General features: G+C 34.5%; 1 protein-coding gene across 13 annotated transcripts in view; it reads right to left on the minus strand.

Moving 5' to 3' along the window:
* Positions 1 to 14,697, minus strand: part of LOC145694314 (uncharacterized) — a 671,298-nt gene that overhangs the window by 419,644 nt on the left and 236,957 nt on the right. For 11 of the 13 annotated variants that reach the window (XM_081770451.1, XM_081770496.1, XM_081770417.1 and 8 more), the window contains exon 2: positions 6,927 to 7,328. The exons of 1 other annotated variant lie outside the window; for it this stretch is intronic. In XM_081770451.1, coding sequence (XP_081626577.1) covers positions 6,927 to 7,058 — 132 coding nt within the window. In that variant the 5' untranslated portion in view covers positions 7,059 to 7,328. The remainder of the gene's footprint in view (positions 1 to 6,926; positions 7,329 to 14,697) is intronic. One more of the 13 variants, XM_081770407.1, reaches the window with a different exon arrangement.

Genomic DNA, 14,697 nt, shown 5'->3' on the forward strand with positions numbered 1-14,697 from the left:
TTTAATATTTTTATTGTTGTTTGTATATTCTATGTTATTACTATGTTTATGTATATCAAGATTAAAATAAACAAGAATAGCACTCGATTTCAGTAACTCAAAACAATGTTTTCATTAACTTTTCACAGACAACTACACAAGCCATTCAATTTTAAAAATTGACATACCAACTTTTTATCTTACATTCCATATTTAAATCTAGAAGTACAGAATAAACTCGGGTTGTTTCTCATAACACACTGGGGAGGGGGCGCCTGAGAATTCTCGCCCCGGGCGCTTACAACCCACGCGACGGCCCTGGGTTTAAAGCTCCCAAATTCACATCGTTTTTGTATACAAATCTTAACATGTAAATGTTGATTTTTTAAAAATTATGTCTTGTTGAAGGGGAGGGGGTTAAATTTCGGAAATCCTTTGTAAGTACATCACTGGTTAAAACTATCTGTTTAGGAAACACACATTACCATAAAACGAATATTACATACATAAATTATATAGCACTTATATTTATAATGGTGAAGAAATAACACACGTTTACTGTGGAAGAATCTTTCTATATTCTTTGTTGGAGACATGTTAGCTTAGTGGTAGAGTGCTTAACTCTGGTGCGTGAGGTAACAGTTTCGATCCCCGGTCAAGTAAGTATGTAGTGAATACCGTGTCCATGTGTCTTTTTTTGGGATAATCCTCAGTCTCACAAGTAAACCTTACGTTTGGGTGAATTGAGTTGCTGGCTGAGACACATATGAGAAAGTAGTACTAAATGTGGTCAGTATTTCAGTGAAGTTATAGCTGCGAAGCTCCAGGGGTTTAGGAGATACAGCTACCAGAACATCACATGGAAGTACAGAATAGTCTTCATACAGTTAGAGGTATAAGCTCTGTAAGACCTCTTGTAATGACAAAAGGTGAATAACAAATATATGGGTACATATTAGGACTAGGGGGAAGTCATATAGTAAGGGTATACCTGACGGCGGCCATCTTGAAATCCGCCATTTTGAATTAAGGTTAAGTTTTTAAAATAGGAATAGGGTCATGTGATACATGATTTAAGGCGCAAATTTAATCAGAAGAACAATGGTGACGTTAATTTTGATTTACGCCCAATTGGTAAAAAGTTACAGGAAAGTTAAATATTGTTGCAGCATATGTATTAGTACTTTAGCCCACCTTGTAAATTTTGTGTTAATGATAATAATTAAATAAAAAGCAGGTGTATAAATATTAGGTCTATGGTGAAGTTGCCTTGATGGCGGCCATGTTCAAATTCGCCATTTTGAATCAGCAAAAGCTTTAAACAAAACGCACTGACACCTTATTAATAGCAAATTTTACCATAAATCCAACGGTATAACCATTTTTGCTTTATCATTAACCAGCATTTGTTATCGCATTAACAAGTTGCTAATTTAAGGAAAAATGACCAAAGTGGAATTGTCATAATTGAACTTGGGTCTTTCTTCCAGAAAAGTCCTCAACTAGTACAATCAATATGTAGTCCAGAAAAGAGTGCATGACTTGCACAAATGCTCTGCTCACAGTTAGCACACCTGACAAAGGCAATCGAGTTACACTTGACACTTTTTTGTCGTTAACAATTCCGTCAAAGCAGTAGTCGTAAGGAGCGATCCATTTAATTTTGTGCTGGTTAATGATAAAGCAAAAATGGTTATACCGTTGGAGTTATGGTAAAATTTGCTATTAATAAGGTGTCAGTGCGTTTTGTTTAAAGCTTTTGCTGATTCAAAATGGCGAATTTGAACGTGGCCGCCATCAAGGCAACTTCACCATAGACCTAATATTTATACACCTGCTTTTTATTTAATTATTATCATTAACACAAAATTTACAAGGTGGGCTAAGGGACTAATACATATGCTGCAACAATATTTAATTTCCCTGTAACTTTTTACCAATTGCGCGTAAATAAAAAATAACGTCACCATTGTTCTTCTGATTAAATTTGCGCCTTAAATCATGTATCACATGACCCTATTCCTATTTTAAAAACTTAACCTTAATTCAAAATGGCGAATTTCAAGATGGCCGCCGTCAGGTATACCCTTACTATATGACTTCCCCCTAGTCCTAATATGTACCCATATATTTGTTATTCACCTTTTGTCATTGCAAGAGGTCTTAGAGAGCTTTTACCTCCAACTGTATGAAGACTATTCTGTACTTCCATGTGATGTTCTGGTAGCTGTATCTCCTAAACCCCTGGAGCTTCGCAGCTATAACTTCACTGAAATACTGACCACATTTAGTACTACTTTCTCATATGTGTCTCGGTCAGCAACTCGATTCACCCAAACGTAAGGTTTACTTGTCAGAGAATTATTTCATGTACCTTTTCAACTGTTTCGGCCACAATCACTATGGAGAATCTTCCAGAGCGGGATTTACCTTCAGTGCCAAAAGGTGCGGGATACATTCTACATTTGACAGCCCAGTTCTTAACAGTGGCATATCACGGGGTATAGTTCTCCGTTGTTTGTAGTACCTTATTATGGATGTTCTTTGCAGACTTCTCCTGAAGGAAGAGGAACTTCATGACTGCTCTAGTTTCAACATCATTCAGTTCCACTTGTTGACCCACAATATTCACTCTTCACATGCACCAAAAAAGTAGGTCTATTAGTAGTCCCGGTGCTTTGATTTTGGGTCGCAAACATATTGAGACGTGTAGCTTTAAAACAAAATAAAATTTATTGAAATTGGACAATGGGAAAGGGACAAGGATAAAGCTTCCCAGCATCCCTCGTAGTAAAGAAGGAAGTAACAACCCACTATGAGATTCATTTATTTTGATACTAGTATCAACAGAGAAAGAACATGTTCGCAGGTAACTAACAGGAGTGGGGAAAAAAAAGTCATATCATTATTCTTTATTCTAATACCAGTGAGAGCAAATTTTGCTGCCATTTCGTCTCTCTATCTTGTATACTAGGCCTTGTTAGTATTCCAGCAGAATCCTTGGAAGCATTTCTTTCTTGCATTCAGCAGGTACCTTCCAGTGACAGTTCCCCCACTCTTAACTGCACGCTGTCTACCCTATATGTTCATCGCTCGACCGCCTCTCGTGGTCCCTGAGGATCTTCCAGCCACACACAGAGATCCATCCGCGGTCGATTGCTACACTTCTTTTTCTTTTTCCTCCTCCACAAAACGAATCGATTAGATATAAGACTGGGAACAGAACGGAAGCTTCGATCTTCTTAAGACCAAACTTACATATATACACCAACACCACAACATATGCGTATATTTCACGAGAAACAAAAAATCTGAGTAGTGAGAACGCTTATCAACAGGATTTATCTGAACAAACATAAAGACATTTTGCAAACTCAATATGTCTTTCGAACTTAAGACGGTAAATTTATGAGTTTTACAGCCAGACATCAGTGCGTAAATTTATGCTTCCCGTTGCAGAGCCACCCAATATTTTATCTACTAGAAAAAAATTTCAGCTTTTCCATAAGCAACATGCGAACTCAAAAGACTAGATATGCAAGGACGGATTGATTTTAGGGAACTTAGAAATCTTTACAGCTTATGCTATATTATACTATATGTTATATTATTATAACATATAATATGTTATATTGTGTTACTTAATATTACTAGTAGTAGTAAGAAGAAGAAGAAGGGAGACACAGCGAATATTCCAAAAATATGAGATAGAAGAATGGATTGCACCCCTCTCAGCACCGAGCTTATATGAGACGTGGGCCTTCATTTTAAAGTGGAATCCGAATCACTATAATACTTTCAAATTTCAATTATCTCTGACTGGGAATCAAACCCGCGATCCAGTGTCCAAAGGCACGTGCGCTAGCAACTAGATCAGCGGAGGGCGCAGAATATATTGAAGAACTTTATTACATTATTTTGTATTACTAAAGTAGAATTTCAGACGTCATGTTCCACCATGATTCGGACATTGGTTACGCACACAAAAGGCACAAGCACTGACGTTTCGGTTACATAGAAGCACAACTCGCTAATGTACACAAACTAATATCGTATCATGTAAAACGCGTGTCCTATATGCATTGTTGCTGTTGTTAAAAGTTAGGAATTGTAACTGGAAATCAGATTCAGTTAGCCAGGAGATCTAGAAAGGTAATTTTTCCAATGCCTCGGAAAAATGTGTACATTTAACACGAATACCTACAATACACAAATACCAAACCATTGGGTGTCTCAATCAAACACACGAGATATCAAAATTCGCGAGTCTGGGACTGCTGCTCAGTGATTGAGCACGAATGTTATTGAGGTTAGCGAACCCGAGCGCGTCTGAGCGCGAGTTCCGACGAATTTAAGAGCGAGCTCCAATATAAGAATATGAGTCCTAGCGAGTTCAATGCATAATCGCCAACTATATTCAATACCTACACTGTGGTTTCTGAAGAACTATGTTTATAGGTAAGAATATAATGAATTAAAGGTACGGCCCATTACATTAAACTTAATTCAATTTTGTTCCAATTTCTTAAACTAAATTAGATTACGCTACAGTTACGTATTATAGGACTTTTTCATGAGAAATGACTTATGCCATACATTGGGGTTATTAATGAAACATTTATTTATGAAATATGAACGAACTTCAGTCATTTTTTTGAGAAAATGATCCGAAAAAATTCCAAGAGTAAATTGTGTATTTACGTAAACGTAATTCAGGATACACAAGAAAAATGTCACTGAACATTCAAATATTAAAACAACTAACAAACACACTAAAATAAATATATTGAACTTCTATCAGCAAGAAGCCACGAATCATTGTTTCGTAAAGTATATTAAGCTGATGCAAATGAAATTTCCATTTTGACGCATGGTGGGAAATTTATCTAAGCAACTCAACTACTTATCATTGCACTAAAAAGTAACGAATAACGTATTATTACACTAAGTTTCACAGAGATGACCTAGGGACACACGTCTAACGTTACAAATTTAATACAAGTCTTGGAATATTTCCACAACCCAAACAGCAGGGTCATGTATACAGCGTGATCGACCGTAAGCACAAGGTCAAACTGGGCCAAAAAATAGAGTAGCAAACGGACATGGTCACGATTCTATCAGTGTCTTCAGTCAGTTTTTAGTGGCAGTGACGATTAGTGCTCAAGAACGTCTGATAGTGAACTCTTGCACTACAAGTTCGAACTCGGACATAACACCTCAGCAACCTAAACATTTGCCATACGAAAGGAGAAGGTACAGTAAACCACAGCACACCAACTTTTTGGTTTCAGTAATCTCGTGCAACCAAGGCTTGGCAGCCCTAAAGTAACAGATTCTGAGGTCACACGACACACCATTGAGGAAAAGCCATTCACCAGCACACGGATGACTGTCAAACCAACTTGGCATGACCAAGCAGTGTTCACCTTTACGAAGTTGGGAAAATTATCAGGAACTGCCCCATTGTGCCACATGAGTTGACCCCAACTCAGGTCCAAAGAGTAACGTGTCCCTACAACTGCTGGAAAATCCATGTGATATGCGTTTCCTGAAACAGATTGCCACATACAACGAGAAGTAGGTGTTTTAGGATATCTGATTGTGCCTAAATAGTGGTTGAGCAAGGGCCAACTACCAAAGCTGGTCGTCAAACAGGGTCGTTTCGAGCATAAAACCATGCTTTGTGTGTAATGAAACTACGAGGGGCTAATTTACTTGGAGTTCGTTCCGAATGGTCGTATCATCAATACCAAACTTTATTCCGAACAGTTGGAGCGAATGTATATTGTATTACGCCAAAAAAAAAAAAAAAAAAAAAAAAAAAATCCTGCATTGGTGGACTGAAAGTGCGCTCTGGTGCAACAGGATAACACAAAACTACACCAACAAATGCAGGAACTTGATGGCATAGAACTGAAGCTGCACCTGGCATCCTGAGATATAGTCCTGAGATTGCTCTTTGGATTACTACCTGTTTTAATTCATGCCATACTTTCTGAAATCACGATGCTTCACCAACCACCAGGAGAGGAAACAACAGTGACTGATTTGTTTACCTCTAAGCACAAGACATGTTAACAATGTGGAATAGGGAAACACACAGGAAGATGGCTGCAGACAGTCCAATACTTCGAATGTTAATTTGCTTTCATTTTACTGTAATACATATACGTATATTGTATACAAGAACATTGCAAAATATATGATTTATCCTTACAATACATCCAATTATTCTTCTGATTTCTCATAAAGAGTTCTTCTAACATTATGGGAAGTCATGTTACAATATTATCATGATGTAAACGCATTCTGAAAATTTGTGTCAGTTTAAATAATTCACTTATGTGGATACAAGCTACTCCTTGTAAAATCACTACAGAAAATTTACCCAACTACCAAACCAATTTCCCAACATTGGCTCCAAAACAAGTAACTTGTCAGAAATAACCAGTTTCCAGATCGGTGGTACATCTATCCATTCTGAGAAAATATGCTTGATATTACATGCAGTGTTACATTTATTTTGAGAGTAAAATACTAAGCTAGAAAACTGGAATCATAGACAACCTTAAGAAAAGAAATAAAAAGATATATACCGGTATTTTTCTATCGTTTATCCAAAGACTTATTATAAATATCTTATACAATACAGTAAGCCTTTGGATTTTTTATGCGATTATAAGAGTTCCTCATGAGTTTAGAAAAAGAAATTAATAATAAAAAAAGCACTTATAGTCGAGTAAATACAGATTAGTAAAACAAAGAAGTTATGTACCGAGATTCACTGAAAATATAATACAAGAATGAAAAAATATCCAAGAAATATTTCTGCTTACACCACTGTTTAGCGGCATTTCTATTATGAAATTTAACTTCAACTTTACACTTCTTTGCAGCCTTATATACAAAAGGAATTTAAAAAAAAAAAAACAATGAATACATACCAAAATTCCATTGGAGATTCCATTCTTCTTATTTCGCAGGAGTTCTGAGACAAGAAGATCTCTGAATCTCCTTACGGAATAATATAGATGAACATGGGCGTCAGAAATGTTGTCCATACGCACTAAATCCATTGCGAAGCACTTTTATTTCTAGTATTACCACAAGTAACACGCTCAAAGCACTCCAATCATGAGACACTTTTCCTTTCACAGTCCGCACTTCATCTGCACTTTTGGCGGAGTCCTCTTCGACAAAAACCCACGTATACTACAAGGTTACTTTACTTATCTGTCACTCGACACAAGTGGTATTCCTGGAAAGAGTCACTCACTCACTCTTCAGCGTCTTTGTCCATGAATATTTGCCTACGAGAAACAGCATCTAATGCAGTTGTGCATTTTCTGGCATTAAAAAAAAAAAAATCTTAATATGCATTAGACTTACTCGTGGTTTACAAAAGCACAGTGTTGCAATGTATCAGTGAAGCGAAACAACGCCGAGATAGCTCTTCTCCTTGGGGAAGAAGCTGCATCATTCAGAAGGCTAATAAACTCTTGGTAAAAGGTAAAAATCGCACATTCAGTCAAGGCCTAAAGTTTTCATTGTTATTTCAAATTACAGCAAATTCAGTTCAAGAAGAAAAGTCAGATTCAAAAGAACATTTAGAATATTATTTATCATACAGATACAGTATAATTCAGTAAGGGTTTAATTGGGAATTAACAGATCATTCAAACCTTGAATTTTCGTTAATAAGGTTTAAAGTATTCGTTTTGAATTACAAAGTTCTTGAGTTTTTCGGTGCTGCCATCGCAAGGCAAATGCTGTGACAATTTCTAATATTACAGCTATAACTATCCTTTCTTTATCAGTAACCCTCCACAGCGTGAAAAAGGGAAATGCAATATAAATTTAACAAGTCCCACTAATAATCTGCCATAAATAATGTAATACTTATAGGCATCCGTCAAACATCTACCATCAATAATGTAATATTTATAGATCAATATGCTATATCAATTTATTTATTTATTCGTTTATCTATTTCGACTTATTTTACGTACGGAAACGCTAAGCCTGCCCCATCCTAAGATCTAAACATGACAGTCTTGTCTTTCGAGAGTTGATAGCAGTGTTAAAATTATTCGAATGTTCGGTATTCGAAAGATAATTCTAATAATTTGCCTCCTGGTAATTCAATTCGGATATTCGAATTTTAACAGCTCTTGTTTAAAGCATGCATGTTGCCATTGAAAAATGATATACCGATACCTGTACTACAAAATCAGATATGTTTCTTGTAAATGTGGCGCTGAATGAGAAATATAATGCTTTTATATTTGTTTTAAGTTTTCCACTTTTGAACCCTAGTATAACAAATATCCCTTCGAATATAAAAACTCATTTTATAACATTATTTTTCTTTTTACCGTTGGAAACAGCTCGTGTTCACTGAGCCTCTATTCCCTCTAGTCACGATTTTTCATTTTAAAAACAATGAAGCTATGCACTTTCGCAATGTGGAGCAGAATCTGTTTGAAACGATGGCAAGTTTTTTAGAGAACACTATGATTCAACCTGTACGGAATATATTACGTATTATCCTTTTCTTCTATTTTATAAGACTTTTTTTTAAACTTCTTAGTTACTTTATAACTGATATTTAATGTATAATACAGAATAACACACAAATAGTTGGTAATAATAGATATTTTATTACATTTAAAAGTTTCTGTTGTTGAACACAATTTTCGTTGTTCATTCTAATAAATTTCTCAAACGTTACATTGAAACTCAATTGTAATTTTTTTGTGGTGGGCCGAAGGCATTATTTTGGAAAATTTGATTGGTCGCAACCTCACAAGGGCTGAGAAACACTGTTCTTGAGAACACTGGATCAACTGCACGGCAGGCTCGTGGCTAGATGTTGGCCAGAGTTCAGCTCTCCTAAAACTTTTAGTGATTTGTTTACATAAATATATGTTCGGAAAAGCAGTCCATAATGAAGGAAGCATTAATGGGAATTGGAAATTCCAAGATTGACAAGATATTAAGATGATCAGGTACGGTAATTATATCTAGAACGGAAGAAGGACTATTGGAGATGATTAGCAAAATAGTTGACATCGGAAAACTATATGGAATGGAAAGCAACATCGGAAAATCGAAGGTCATGAGAATATCCTGTAAAAAACACGCCTTTATGGGTCAGAGTAAAACAAAAGAAAACTTGTAGTCGATAATTTCAAATATTTGGGAAGTATTTTGACAACAGACCGTTACTGCACCAAAGAGATCAGGTGAAGAATTGCCATCGCCAAAGAAGCGTTCAACAAGAAAAGATCACTCTTAACTTGCAAGCTTAATACTGGACTAAAAAGTTGGTTAAGTGCTATGTATGGTGTATGGGACTATGTGGTTCAGAGATTTGAACATTACGAAAGTTACAGAAGAAATATTAGAGAGCTTCGAAATGTGGTTTTGGAAGAAGAGGGAAAAGATAAAATGGACAGATAGACTAACAAACGAGGATGTTTTTAAAAGGATAGGAGAGAAGAGAACGCTTTCATCCAGCATTCTTTGTAAAAAGGCAAATTGGATTGGACACACCTTGTGAAGAAATTGTTTTCTTCATACTTCCATAGAAGGAAAAATGGAAGGCAAGCGAGGAATAGGAAGAAGAAGAACACAAATGATCAATGATTTGAAGAATAGAAGAAAATATTGGGAATTAAAAGAAGAAACTGAAGATCGAGAAACGTGGAAGAAACATTTCTAGGACCAAGCCTAAAAAAGAAAGAAAAAAAGAAAAAAACTAATTATTCCAAGATCCTATCAAAAGGTAGAATACTAAATAATAATAATGTGAGGTAAACTCAAGTTAGCCTCCAAGACTCTCTCCCCCTCCCCTTTTCTGTTCTTATGTTCTGGCCACGATGTGCTGCATGGAGTTTAGTATCTAAAAATATACCTAAGTACCTTAATTACTCATTTAAATCGGAGTAAAAGTGATGGGGAACGCAGAAAGATGCCGTTCCCCTACTTCCAAAAAATATCTATGACATTCAACCACTTCCTACAAAATACAATGGGCAAAGATAGGCACGGCGGACGGCCTGACGCCATGTGTCCCCCTTCCGATTCAAATCCTTAGTGTTGTAAACGAGAAAAGAAATATGTCAGTTTTATTCTCGTTTCCGAGACGAGAAGCAAGACGAGACGAGAAATTTCTCGAGTCTTGTGGGTAACACTATTTCACGTAAGTCTTTAGATATCAAACTCTGTTTTAGCGTTACATGATCCATAGGATAAAATCTATAAATTAATATGGCGATTGAGCTGATATATGAATAGCATTTACACGTTTAAATTATACGCAAGTCGTTATACAATATATTCCCATAATAAATAGGTTTTAAATGTTATATCATACCTTTCGTGGATCTCTCGTGGTGTGGTAGGATTCTGATAACTTCTAGATCAGCGTTTCCCAACCTTTTTCAACTTGCGGCACACTTCAGAGTAACTTGAATTCTCGCGGCACACATATTATTATTATTATTATTATTATTATTATTATTATTATTATTATTATTATTATGATTATTATTATTATTATTATTATTATTATTATTATTATTATTATTATTATTATTATTTGAAAATGTAAAATACTGTAGTATTTTTTTCTGATTACTGACATCCTTCTCACAGAGAAGAAAGCTAGACCACTTATAACGACTTATCAAAATGATAGTCGTAAACCTGGTTCGTTTGCTGAAATAAAAATTCGAAGTGGTAGTATTTCTTTGGCATGAAAATATTAGCTTTGATAATTATGTACCATTAATCTCACCTTTTTAATAAAAAAGACAACGTCTATAAACGGTGCTAAACTGGTTTATTATTTGATATAACTTATAATATCCTTTTCTTAAAACTGTTAAGTACACAAACTCACTGACTAGGTAACCATAAAACATGTCCATATCAACAACTATCCCATAATAATCACTTACATATATTAAAAACATTCTTTTGTTAATATGAAATGAACATTCTACTAAGTATAGTGCACATGTATGAGTACTTTCTGCCCAAGGTACAGGTAAATATTACTCAAACCAAAGTATTTTGTTATATAAAAATGTCGCTCGACAAAGGGACTGAATATAAAAGTCATGAATTGGCTTGGCTTTTATCTTCAAGAACCACTGGTCCGTTTACATTAGTGTTCTTACATTACATATGTCCATCATATTTTGATCGCACCTTGTATATCTATTCATTACATTTCACATATACATTAATATATAAATACATTCATAACAAATCTTTCATTTCATCAATATTTATCTTTAATTACATTAATTATATTTATTTCATTATTATCCATTATATTATTATTACATTTTCTTATTAAAAATATCGTCGCTTATTTAATTAATCGATGAAAGGTACTATTTCAAAGAATGTAAAGGACAAACGTGGGTTACAAATAATATTAATCTTTAAGGGCGCATTAAATAACAAATAAGTCAGATGTTGCATTTAAAGGTATACATCGTAGCACTAAGATGTTATAATAAAGAAGAATTTCATTCAAGGTAGTCGTTGAATAATTAGTTTTATAGAATAGATCTTCTACTTAACATAATCTTTGACAATTAAGTTTTCAACACAAATCAATCTAATATAAATAATCTTTGCTTTTAATCATTTATGAATCGAATTATGATTCTTCACATTAACAAGAAAGAATAAAAATCATTTGAAAATCAATTTTCCAGTCTACTTAAAACTCTATTTAAGCATTTCAAGTATTTTTAAGAATCGTTTTCATTATTGATATTAACACATAAACTTTAAAATGAAAATTCACAAGAATCTATAACTAATATGGGTTTAACCTAATTTCATTGACGGTAATCATGTTACATTCGTACTTGCATATGAATCTAATAAAGTGCATTGTACCGCACAATCATGATTAGGTTCTACATTATGTTGTACATGTCTTTCATCGTGATTTTGATTTTGATATGAAGTGCCATCTCTTGATCTCCAATTACGTCTATCCACATAGTTCGCTGTATTCCTGGAATTTCGCCATACATTACGTCTATTTTTAAACCTATTTTGACTATATGGTCTAACATATGAATTGCTACGATTAATTAGGTTAGGCGGATTCCCTACATAACCTTGTCTATTTTGCTCATTTTGATTGCTAGAGTATACTCGGCTTAGGTTATGTTCCGTATTATTCACACTTCGGATATTTAAATTCCGAACAGGCACCAAATGATCTGAATTATTCTTATTTTTACCCATTCCTGATTGTGGATTCATGGCATGGTATTGAGTTTCGTAGCATTGGACAAGCATCAATAAATGGCTGAAACTCATACACTGTGTGGAAAATAAGATCTGTTGCAATTTAAATGGAAGCAAATTTCGAATCGATGCTATTATTCTCGATTCCGATTGCAAAGGATTAAAGACCTTTAATTCGTTGTAGACATTTACAACAAACTCTACAACAGATTTATGCAATCGAGGATTGAAGTGTTGATTTCTCAGGGTGGCATCTCTATTTGCCAGCAAAAAGTCATTTTCATAATTTGCGATCAATGCCGCTTTGAATTCCTCATATGTACTAATGTGATCACGTATTGCTTTAAACCATAAGGAACAAGGTGGGAGTAATACATGGGGTATTAATTTCATATATTGTGATCGATCTATACACATTATATTGCATTCGTCTTGGAATTTCTCTAAGAAAGAAGTAGCATTCTCATTACACTTACCACTGAATTTGCTCATAGCTCTAATTTCACTCATCTTAACACTTAATTTTACCTTCTTTTTCTCATTCCTTGTTCTTGTTGAGTGATAGTTCCTATCCATGACGTGCTGTGTCGTCGCACCATCTACGTTTCGCTCATCAGTACTCTTCGGACAACTTTCTTCTAGTATAATATCCTCATCAGACCCCGGCGAAGGCGAGTTCATCTCTGGTGAGTGGGGCAACTCAAAGCGATCACTACCCAAGTTATTACGGTAAATGTTGTCTTTAGCCTGTAACGTTCTAATCTCTTCCTGAATAGTAGCTAACAACTGTGTATTTACACGTATGTTATTAGAATTGTTGCTGACCTGGATCTTTTGCTGTTTAATGGAAGATTCTATTACTTCTAAATCTTTTTTTACAGCACTAATTTCTTGGTTTTGGTGATTGTGCTTTTCTTGACAATCATCGGATATCCTTTTTAACTTTTCCTCGAACTGTGAGGATATGTCGTTCACCACCTGGACAATTGTCTGTTTCGTTTCATCTGATTTCTGTTCTATCCGTTCTATCCGTCTACTTAATTCTTCATATTGCTTGTTAGCTTCGTCAAACCTCAGTTCTATCTTCTGTTCCATGGTCTTGTTAGATTCGTTGAACTTCTGTTCCATGGTCTTGTTAGCTTCGTCAAACTTCTGTTCCATTCGTCTACTTAATTCTTCATTTTGTTTGTTAGCTTCGTTGAACTTCTGTTCCATGGTCGTGTTAGATTCGTTGAACTTCTGTTCCATGGTCGTGTTAGATTCGTTGAACTTCTGTTCCATGGTCTGCTTTATCTCGGTAGACATCTGCATCATTTGTCGCTGTAAAGCTAACAAGATTCGATCCTCCGATGTCAATCCTGGTGTTACACTAGTTTCACCTTTGTCACTAGTATTTGATTCCTGCTGCATTGTTTCGTTGTCCATTTTTCTTATGATTACTTTACCACTTCGCAATATGGTTAAGTTCGTATTCATTAACTGTAGTATAAAAGTAAATTCAACCTTACTCTTCTTCGGGAATTGAATTTACAAAGTCCCGGGTGAGGTAAACCAAAATTTTTATAACGACTTATCAAAATGATAGTCGTAAACCTGGTTCGTTTGCTGAAATAAAAATTCGAAGTGGTAGTATTTCTTTGGCATGAAAATATTAGCTTTGATAATTATGTACCATTAATCTCACCTTTTTAATAAAAAAGACAACGTCTATAAACGGTGCTAAACTGGTTTATTATTTGATATAACTTATAATATCCTTTTCTTAAAACTGTTAAGTACACAAACTCACTGACTAGGTAACCATAAAACATGTCCATATCAACAACTATCCCATAATAATCACTTACATATATTAAAAACATTCTTTTGTTAATATGAAATGAACATTCTACTAAGTATAGTGCACATGTATGAGTACTTTCTGCCCAAGGTACAGGTAAATATTACTCAAACCAAAGTATTTTGTTATACACTGTTTTTTTCCCCGTGGTAAATCATTATGCTTATTTTTCATTTTAATTTAAAAATAGAAAACAATTACAATCAGATATAGGGCTCAAGTTGTTAAAAATACACTTTTTTTTTCGAAAACTGTATCCAACCTTTCATTAAGAAGGAGGATCACTAAATAACGAACGAACAAACGAATCTCTTTTACTTTTAAAACACAAATATAGGTAATTCGTATGCATGTTTACTTTGCCGGAAGGATTGAATAATATTTTAAAATTTCAAGTTACGAAATAGTCTGCAACAATAAAGAAGCAATAATGGTCATAACAATGATAACAAATACTTTTTTTTTCAAAATTAGAAATGTACAGAAAAATGTTCTACAGAAAAGTAACACAGTATGAAACTTTAAATTTTAGATTCATAGTAGTAATTTGAAATACAAATATACATTTTTCTGTATGTCTTGCAATTTGATTG

This window comes from Thermobia domestica, chromosome 1, assembly GCF_964235325.1.
Source record: "Thermobia domestica chromosome 1, izTheDome1.hap1.1, whole genome shotgun sequence".
NCBI classification, from domain to species: domain Eukaryota; kingdom Metazoa; phylum Arthropoda; class Insecta; order Zygentoma; family Lepismatidae; genus Thermobia; species Thermobia domestica.